General features: G+C 40.4%; 1 protein-coding gene across 1 annotated transcript in view; it reads left to right on the top strand.

The window, feature by feature from the left end:
- Positions 1–325: 325 nt before the first annotated feature.
- SMPX (small muscle protein X-linked) overlaps positions 326–10,859 on the top strand; it is an 83,019-nt gene continuing 72,485 nt past the window's right edge. Inside the window, exons 1-2 of the mRNA XM_037821447.1 lie at positions 326–438; positions 9,100–9,156. Of these exons, the coding sequence (XP_037677375.1) occupies positions 9,118–9,156 (39 nt within the window). The 5' untranslated portion in view covers positions 326–438; positions 9,100–9,117. The remainder of the gene's footprint in view (positions 439–9,099; positions 9,157–10,859) is intronic.

Below are 10,859 nucleotides of genomic sequence, written 5' to 3'. Positions count from 1 at the left end.
ATGGAGATAAATAAAAACAACACCTGCTTCACAAAGTGGTGAGGGTTAAATGAGCTTACATGTGTAAAAGGACATTTTCCACTGTAAAGCTCTATATACATGTGGATGTCTTGTCTACCTAACTGCCATTCTCTCCTTTCTTCTTTGCTAAGAGAATTCCAGTTTTATATGGGGTGTTTGATGTAAGCTAGTCATGTCTATTCCATTCACCCTCTGCCATTTATTTCTTTTCCTTGCCTCCTTTGCAGCACAAGACCCAGTTCTGGCTACTGGGATATAAGGGAAAGTCTGCTAGGGGCTTCTGGGAAAGATTGTCCTCCCCAAGAAAAGGAAAGCCCCTTTTCCCTTTTTCCCACCATCACTGTCATTCCTTCTTGTTTGGATGCCAGTGGAAGATCCAGATTCTTGGAGCTATGGCAGCCATTTTGGGAACATGAGGTAAGAAACAAAGCATGAGGATGAAAAGCTAACTTGAAAGTAGCACGTAGAAGAACTGGAAAGTGTGTGGGTCTTCTTGACTTCATGGAATTCCTAAACCAGCCTGAAACTATCTCCCTCCAGGTTTCTAGGTTCATGAGATGATTAAATGGCTTTATTGCTTAAGCCACCACTAGTCAGGTATTGTTAGTTGCAACCAAATACACAAATGCATCCTAACTGCTACCGTAGGTATATGTGCTTATGGATGTTTGTGCATATGAGAGTGCTTCCTTGCAGTCACTGCGGCACAACAGAAGAGAGCACTAAATTTGAGAGTCAAAAGCTGGGATTAACTGACTTTGAATTAACCACCTTGAGCCTTGACTTACTGGCCTATAAAATGGAAATAATACCACTAAAATCACAGGCTTGTTGGGAGGGCTAAACAAAATAATACAAATGAAAGTGCTTTGCCACTGAACAATGGCTATGCAGATGTAAGGTGCTATTAGATATCCTACTGCTGTTCCACTGCAGTGGAGGAGGGATGAAGGTATGCAGGTAGGGAAGACTTCAGTGAATTTTGTTTTTGCCAACATCCTCCACCCTGTACCTCTTTGGCGCTTTCCTCTGAAATAGGCCCAGAGGTCTCAAGCTGTCCCATCAATGCCCAGCACCCTCTAGCTTCCCATTTCCCACACTTCAATGCTCTTTGTTTCTTTTTCCAACTCCTTCCATCTCTATTTTCTCACTAAGCAATGGACTCATCTTGTATCCTATCCCCACAGGGCCAATATAGTCACTTACTATGGCTGTTCGGAGCTGTTTGTACCCCAGAAAAACACGTTCTTAAACTTAATCCATTCCTGTGGGTGTGAACCCATAAGTAGGACCTTTTGATGAGTTTTCTTCAGTTAAGGTGTGGCCCACCTCAGTCAGGATGGGTCTTAATCCTATTACTGGAGTTCTTTATAAGAGAATGAAATTCATATACAGAGGTAGGAAGCCACAGTGGAAGCAGCCAGAAGCTGAACATCAATGGAACCTGGAAGAGAAGGGAGAATTTCCATCTCTACTTCAGCCAGCTAGCTTCTCCTGGGGAATTCATCTAAAACCTTCATTGGAGTTCCCAGCTTGCTGCCTGCCCTATGGAATTTGTACTTGCCCACCCCCAGAGTCACATGAGCCAATTCCTGGGGGGGAGGTGTGTGTGTGTGTGATATATATATAATGTCCTTTTGGTTCTATTTCTCTAGAGAACCTTGACTAATACACTTACCAATGCAGTTATGTGTTGGTGTGTGCCAGCTGCTGCTTCCTGTTATCCTTCCCACACCACAAGTGTACATTTTTGGGGTGGCTCTTAAGCTGATGAAGTGACACAACCATAGAAACTTCAGGGGGTTGTGGCAGGAGGTCATCAAAAGCACTTGACCTCTTGATGCTTCTGGGAGACCCCAGTTGGGAGGGCCTACTCCACAGGTGTGCATCCCAGTGGTCTCATCTATGCTGGGTGGCCTTGTCCCTCACCAGGAATAGGTGATTGACTCAGACAGAACTCAGAGGTGGGGAAATAGATTTGTCACTCTAGTGAGGTCTGAGTTCTTGGTTCTGGTTATTTCTGAAGCCCACCTGTACCCACGCCCTTTCTGCCACAGTATAACAACTTCCCAATGGATCCCTTTGTCTTGCTTTGGGTTCCTTCAAATTCAGACACTGAAACAAGGACTTGGGTGCAGGTAGTTTATTTGGGAGATGATCTGATCCCAGAGAGTACAAGTGAGAGAGTGGGGAAGTGAGACAGGGAAGGGGAAAAAGCCTATAAGGAAGGGTGCCTTGGTGAGGGAGAGAGCCCTAACACAGAGAACAAGAGAGATTCAAGCTCTTGAGGTGCAAAGCTGACAGCGCGCTGGGAATTCTCGGAAGTGGCAGGAGAACTCAAATGGGCAGAGGGGACATCAAGAAAGACATCAGCAGTGTCTGCCACACCCCCTTCTGGCTTAGACTCGTTCACTTTGGGCTTCTGTCACTTATGACCGAATGAGTCCTGATTATGCAGCTCACCTCAGTTTTTACCACAGAGGCAGCCACACCCATGTTGGGTCAGCCCTGTGTGCAAGGCCTTGTGGCCAGGAGGACTTTCCTTGACCTATACCACACCAGTGGCTACGGAGGGGTCATTGAAGGGGAAAAGGAATTTATGGGCTGACAGCAGGGCAAGGGATCAGAAATGGATTGTTGTTGGTCCACGGAGTGATGCCCTCTTTTGTTTGCTGAGGCATTCTGAACACATAGGAGAAAACATTAGGTGTTCACTTTATTCTCTTCTTCAGTGTATAAATAACTCACTTTTGGTGCCATGTGATCTCAAGGCGTGATGTCTAAACTGAATTTTAAAAACATCATTCTTTTAAGCAGTACATGAATAGAACTTACCCATGAACCCCCCAAAACGAACCACAATTATCTGCTGACTTCTTAAACTACCCGGAAGTGGATTTCCTTTTTACTGACCTTAAAACAAACCAATTGCTTCTGTTTGGAATGTGTTCAACTGCAGGGAACAGAAACCTGACTTTGGGGGCTTATACAAATAGGAACTTCTTTTTCTCACATAACAAGAAGACTGGTAGGAGATGGTTGCTGGTTTTAGCTCAGTGGCTCAACCATGTTGTCTGGGATGGGGTACACCAAAAATGGGGCATACCAAAAATGGGGCACACTTTCATCCAGTGCATGATTTGTAAATGTGTCCACTCTGTTTACTACAGCTTCTGAAGGGAAGTACTACATAAAGGTAATTTCAGAGGCTGGAGAAGTAAAAAAAGAAATAAAAGTAGCATTAAAAACAGTGAGCATGTGCCTTAAGATTTGATCGTGTTCTGTTTAAAAGTTTTCTGCCTCTTACCTGGTCCTGGCCCTTGTCCTATTTCAAGTAGACATTTCATCTTGGTTTTGTTTTGTTCTGTTGTTCCAAGTGTTCTGGGGTCAAAAACATTGCCACCAGTAGGGGCAGTGCAGCAAGTGAGCAAGTACTCTGGGGCCTGGAATCATCCCAGTCTGTGGCTGCTCCACCATTTTTGACCTACAAAACGGGCACTGTCTTCTAGTTCAACGTAATATTATCATCATCATCATTCGGTGGCCATTTATTGAACACTGATTATTAGTTTTCATTGATAGTGGCGTGAGCATCATTTCCCCCCTCCAGGTATGATAACTGTGACCCTGAACTTGAACAGCTACTAAGTGACCAAGCTAGGATTCAAACACTGTCTGATGCCAGTCTTCCTGCTAGTAAGCACTGTGCCCACTGCCTCCTCCCATTTTTATTGGATACTCCTCATCTTCTGGCCTCTAGGTAATAAATCTAAAGATAGAAACTTTTCCTACTTACTAAACTTCCCTATGTCCCTTCAGAGTATGTGGTTTAAAAGCAGCCAGCATCTTCGGGAAGATAAGGAGGGCAGTAAGATACTATAGCCACCTCTCGGCTGACATTTGAGCCCTGCTTTCAGCGCGGTCAAGCCTTTCGGAGGCAGCCAGCGTATGGCTTGTATCAAACTCTATATTTAGGAATAACAACTGTGAGCTATGACAGGAATTCTCTTTAACACTTAGCCTTAAACCGAGTTCTCCTCCAGCCCTGAGCTGGGAGCAGCTCTCAATCCCCGGCGAGGTAGAGAGCACTTGGGCTCTTCCAGCCACATGCAAAGCGTCGGAATTGAGATCACAGCTCAGAGGACACCGGGCGGCCCTTCCACCCTCCAAGAAGCCTTGTATTTTTGCACTTGGCTGCTTGGGACTTTCCTTAGGCAGTAAACAAATAAATAAAGCAGGTAAGCCAAAGGACCCAGCTCTGGCAACTGGGCTTTCTAAAGGAAATTTCCTTGATGGCTAACTTGAAGTGGCTACTTATAACTTTATAGGCTTGTAAGCAGTAGGTGTAGGTTCCTTGAAAATTTACTGTTTGTTGGTGGTGTTGCTGCTTCTGTTTTATAAATTGTGGGGGTGGGGGAAAGGGGTGGCTGAAAATTGAAATATTAATCTAAAAGTACTCTTCTTTGATATTGAAATTAACAAAATTTCCACCCTCCAGATAGGATAAATGTGACCCTGAAATTTTGCTGGCCGGGGTTACAGTTGGTCAGCTACAGATTGGTTTGGGCTATAATCCTACAAATAATCAGGACAGTTTGGGGCAGAGAAAAGCTATAATGCTAGTTCTTTGGTTTATGTAAATACAAATTATTGCCAGAGTTGTTACATAGTACAAGTTTAGAATGCTTTTCTCCTTGCCCAAAGCACCAGGACTGGTCTCAAGGATAAAGCCCTATCAATGTTTTGTGTGTAGATATATATTTTAATATTCCAGAACCATCTTTTCGAAAGCCCAGTTTTACTCAGTTTTCCCTGCATCCAGCAGGGTAGAAGGCAGTATTCACTGTCTATTTCTATGTGGGCTCCCAGTTGTGAAGCATGGAAACGCTAAGAGTACCTTTTCCCTCTCAGCATATTTACGGCAGAGTGAATAAGGAGTTAGATCAGACAGCTGAACATCTTTCTACACTCTTCTTGGGAACTAATTTTAGCTGCAGGACAGAATATAATTCCCCTTGATATTTAGCTTTACTCATTTACTTGAGCTTTAAAAAAAAAAACAATAAAGCAAGCCCCTTGTCCCCAAATATTGATTGACTGATTTCTGAATCCCTTCTTATTAAATTAGTGACATTAATGTTGAACAAATGTTTAGTAAGTGAAAGAGTCTGATTTAGAATTAAGCTATTAGGTGCTGCCCCATCAAAAAAATTGTGCACGACTCAGCACATAGACCATTAAAGGTCCCCACTGCCTCGCACAACTGCCCAGATAACTCAACTGTGCTAAACTGGCAAGCATTTCCACGACAATACAGGTTTTGTAAAACTCAGGGTATGCCTTGTCAAACTTTCGGTGTTTCCAAATTTTAGCAAAAATCAGGAGATAGAGTAATAGAGTGTTTTAAGAGTACCTCTTTGGATGAAAAGCATTAGCCGTGGTGTGAGTGAAGCTTTGTATCTAGGGCGTAGCTTTCTCTTTTTGGTCCTGGGATGAAGTATCCAGATGAAGAAGGAAGGTGCCTCTTACACTCAGCATCCCTAATACAGGTGAATGGAGGGCCAGGAAACAGCTAGGAAACACTGTCTATTTTTATTCATCGGTGCGCTTTGCCCTGATTTCTCTGCGAATAATGAGGACAGCAGAAACTGCTGCTGAACTGATTTACACAAATGTTCTCTTGACCATTTGTGAGGAATGAGAGTTGTGATCTGACCAATATTCTATAAATGTCTCTATCACAGATCACCATGTATGTTAAGAAGGAATTTTCATGCAAATGAGAATATACACAAACTATATGGGAGACAAAGCCTAAGGTATATCCAGAGGTACCCAAAAAACAAGGCAATCGAGCAGCTAGTTCAATCAGATAAATGAAAAAACAAGATCAGTCTAATTCTTTTAAATCAACGCAGTGTAAATAACACAAACATTCATTGCCTAATTTTTTTTTTTACATTTTAACCTGCTATTGTAATAAAATAAATTTCTTTATTCCCATGTTTCAAATCTATTTTTAAAAGTTCCCAAGTGATTTTAGTTAAACTTTAGTTGCACAAAGAATACTATATGCTTACATATTTAAAGTCCTGTGAGAATTATTGCTTTGCTTGGCTTTTAATAGTATTTGAGGAATAGAAACATTAAAAATTAAACCACCAAGCTTTTCTTTTTAGAATTAAGCGATGTGTCCTAGATCCAAAAATTGAAAACCTTCATTGACTCTTTGACACTATTTGAAACAGAGCAAAATGCATCCCTGATTGTTCAATTTGTTGTTGCTTTTTATGCATGGAGGCTATGTCTATATATTACCAAAACATTTGGATGGAAATGTTTTTAAATCCCATTGTTTTCATGCATGTATTTCCAAATAACTATATATTTGGTTGTTAACACAAGTTACAGGGGTTTTCTAAAAATTATGTAATGATTTAACTTCATATAACCAAACCTAAGACTTTGAACATCACAAAAGACTCAAGCTTATCACAAGAGTTCTTCTCAGATCTTTTATCTCTGTAAGCATTGCTGAGCATCACTATTTACATCAATTGGTAGTCTGTTGTTAAAGCTGCAGATCCCGGAATACTGAAAAGTATTGTGTATTGCTATGGGCAATAGCAAAGAAACAGTAAATATGCGCATCATGCTTTATAGGTTCGCTAGGCATTTTCTGGAACATTCTGTTATTTTGAAGCAAGTAAAATTTAAGGAAGAGGAAATGGGCCTGGAAGTGTTGAGTAACATTGTCCAAGTTACACGGGGCTTGTGGCAAATGCCAGCCCTGCTCTCTATGACTCTGCCACTATGCCTGGTGTCAGAAAGTGTGAGATGCAGTTTGGAGTTGTCCCAGCCCCAGAATCCCTTGTTCATTAGTCACCAGTTAACACATACACTTACACCAACCAACAGAGAGAATTCAGTCACCTTGTTTTACAGTTTGAGTTTAAAAAGCAGCCTTAGATTACCACTGTCTTGGGGGAGAAAGCATCGCCTTGCTGACACCTTGGTTATGGACTTTGAGGCAATAAATTCCCATTGTTTAAGCCAACCCATGGTATAGTATTTGTTTTAGCAGCCAGGAAACTAAATCAGTGTCTTAAAACAAACACTTTATTATATCTATTGTGGGAGGTTTAACAAAGAATTTCCAGACATCTTTAATCTACCACAAAGTAAGAGAAATTATTCAAAATTTACAACCCAGAAATGATCAAGTTTTGATAATTATTTTTCCAAATAGATATCTGTGATAAATATTAGATAATTAGATACAAATCATTTTCCAAAAATGAAATCATACTGTACATGCTGCTTTAAAAGTAATTGTTTGATCTCAATGTTATGGGAATGCTCAGGAATGATTATGGTTTGTAAACTTTCTTGGATATAGTAAGATCATGTTGGAAGCAATAGAGTTATTTTAGGTTTTTTTTTTTCTCTTATTCCTTTGTTTTCTTAGGGGTTGTTAATTTTCTTGGGGTATGGTAGGAACATGTTGGAAGCAATGTAGTTATTTTAGATTATTTGTTTTTCTTACTCCTCTGTTTGGACATGGTTTATTAATTTTCTTGGGGTATGGTAGGAACATATTGGAAGCAAAGTAGTTATTTTAGGTTATTTGTTTTCCTTAATCCATTGCTTTGTTTGAAATGTTGTGGGGTTTTTTTGGTTGTTGTTTGCCTGTTTGTTTTTAATTTTTTGATAAACAAAGTTAAAAAATTGAAAAAAAATCAGTAGAAAAATGGGAGTAAAAACTAAATGACAAATAGGGTGGGATGGGGGGATGGTTTGGGTATTCTCTTTTCACTTTTATTTTTTATTCTTATTCTGATTCTTTCTGATGTAAGGAAAATGTTCAGAAATAGATTGTGGTGATGAACGCATAACTATATGATCATACTGTGAACAGTTGATTGTATACCATGGATGACTGTATGGTTTGTGAATATATTTCAATAAAACTAAATTTAAAAAAAAATAAAATAAAATAAAAGTAATTGTTTGAAAGTAACCAAAGAGGAAAAAAAAACTGAAGTAATTATTTAAATTCATGTAAGTGCTTTCTCTATACTACAGATACGACGCTGAAAAGATTGTTCATGTAAGAAAGAAAATTAAAAGATTTAGCAAGTTAAAAAAAGGGGGGGGTAGGGAATTGAATTTTTAACTTTCAAGTGGTCCTGTCGACATTTACTAGATCACATTCTATAATAACACAAACACATGGGGTAAAAGGCCGGGGCCGGGTTATCCCCTGCTACCCTAGCCCCAGTAAACTGTGGCCTATGCCTCCAAATGTGTACTCCCCACTGTAATTCAGGTCTCACTTACTGAAAGAAAGGGAAAGTCCTGCAAGAAGGAAGCACTTCTAGACCTGTAAGTCCTATTTGCCTTCAGAGACCGTTTTGTTCAAAGAAAAGAATACCAGCTACTCTTGCTGTCTGCCTGTGTTTACTGAGCCCCGGCGCTGCGAGGGCTCACAAAGGACACACAAAGGAGGGAGACGTGGCCGGGAACTCAAAGCTTCGCCTAGGTTCGTGCACCTAACAGACATGTGCACATCAAGTAGAGAGCACAGCAGTAGGAAGAAAGTGGTTCAGGCCATTTCTCTTTAGGCATTCCCCAAAAAGGCGGTGCTCCCACTGGACTGACTAGCAGCCCTGGCTATAACCAACTCAGATCAAAAGTTCAGTTGCAGGCCCGGAACAAAGGTGTTTTATTCCCCACAACCTCTTTGTTCTGCTGCTCTCGCCAGGGGTCAAGAGGGTAGGGAAGGAGATGATAGGGCCTTTCAAGTTTCTGATTGCCTATCATTAGCATCAGGGGCCAGGCATCTCAGCATTTCTCCTCCTGAATGATTTATCCATGTGCTCTAGGGTTCCCTCTCCCAGAGGCATTAGGAGGGACAGTCTCTAAGTAACTTTGGAAACTGAGACTGAAAGAATATATGGCCAGCCAAAGAGGTGACTGCCCAGTTGAATCATGAGTGAAATTCTAATTTATCAAGACCGAGAATCTGAATTCCGTCACCTTGACAGTTTCTTACCTGTTTTTTTTTTTTTTTTTTAGGGATCCGACTGCGTGAATATGTCGAAACAGCCAGTTTCCAATGTCAGAGCCATCCAGGTAAGTAGGCATATTTGCGTTTTAACATCAGTTCTGTGGCTTCTAGCCTGTTTGCTTATTCAATCATACTTTTGGGGATTGTTCACTCCTGACAGATGCCTAACTTCAAGAAGAGAAGAAAGCTCCTCTTTATAACACTCATAAGGTAGCTCTGCGAAAGGAGAAATTAGTTTTATTTAATTGTTCTGAATTTTAGGACAACCAAAGTTTATGAATGACAATTAAATTGTCTTCTACGAAAATGTAGTATGTCTTTTGATGTGTTATGTTTTTGATATGCTCCTTGATAGAGAATTTTAAAAATCCAATTTCCATTTTTATGTCCAGTTGAGTTTGATGATTCATCTGTTTAAAATACGTCTTTCTTTAAATAATATCCTTTTGTAGTTGTGGTCTTCCCAAGGTTTGAGTATTTATCTTTTAAAGTCCCTCTGCTAGGATTTCTCTTCATGCCCTCCCAGGAAACAAATCCTTTGGTTGTTTAAACTGACCAAAATGTTTCCCACATAAAGGGGAAGGCAAAGCAGGCATTTTGGAAAACAAAATACAATTATGAAAATAATGTTCAATATGTGTTTTGACTCAGTTAATACTTAATATATAAGAGCCCTGTGCTTACCTCTGAAATGGCTCCCACCATGGAGTCTTTAGGCAGACCACTTTATTGTAAAATTCCATCTTTCCTTTCCATCAACATGAGGCCCATCTGTGCTTTCTCCAAAGGAACTTTTAAACTTTGTTTTTTTCCCTGGACTTTTCTGAATAACCCAGGACAGGCAGCAGTTCCTGAATAGTTTAGGTCTGAGACCCCGTCACGGTATAAACCCATTTGCAAGCGGTGGACTGTATTTTGGAGGGGCGAGCATGTGTGGCCTGGTAGTAAGCATATCCTTAAGGGTTTTAGAAATCTAGCATGTTCTGGTGGTGAGTTGGGTGGAGGGATACCTCATTACCTGGCATGATTAATATATATCCTGAAATTGATGGGATTTTAAGGGGCAAGATGTATAATAACCTCTGTGAACCTGTCATTGAACAAACTATCAAGGAAGTAGGGGCCTATGCAATCAGCAAGGATTCTACTCCACATTGCCAGACTTAGCCCTTTGGTGTCCACCTAGTGAGTCTGGGGCCTGCACTCATCAACCTGGTCCTGGTTGTGGGATTGTCGGGAAATTACTTCACCTACTTGACTCCTCCATGCCTCTGTTTTCATAAATGTAAAATGGGGATAATAATAGTACCCACCTCCTATGGCCACATGTACAAGGTGCTTAAAATAGCACCGTAAATACTCGCTAAGTGTCAACCGTTGGTATAATAATTATTCAGGAATGCTTTATGATAAAGTTATGAGAAATAATACATTTAATCACTGCCTTCAAAGTTCCTGACCTGCTAAATGTAAAATTGCCTTTTTATTTTGCAGAACACAAAAATATAGTCTTCTCTCCGGCTGCCTTTGCTTTTCTTCCTAAGCTAAAAGTGTGTTGATTTTTCTTTCCTAATGCTGCCTGGCCTACACTGAAAATTTACCAGTATTTTATTTACCAATTTTGACCTTGATATATTTTTAGATATGGCCTATTTTAAAAGCTGCTATTGACTATTCTCAGTAGCTCTTATTATACTGCATTAAAAAGAAAAGCCATCCATTTTACCAACAAAGGCAATACAGTGGTTCCTTATGGATGTGGTATTGT

This window comes from Choloepus didactylus, chromosome X, assembly GCF_015220235.1.
Source record: "Choloepus didactylus isolate mChoDid1 chromosome X, mChoDid1.pri, whole genome shotgun sequence".
Classification (NCBI taxonomy): Eukaryota; Metazoa; Chordata; class Mammalia; order Pilosa; family Megalonychidae; genus Choloepus; species Choloepus didactylus.
The sequence above is the reverse complement of the archived record's forward strand: the minus strand, read 5'-3'. Positions and strand labels throughout refer to the sequence as shown.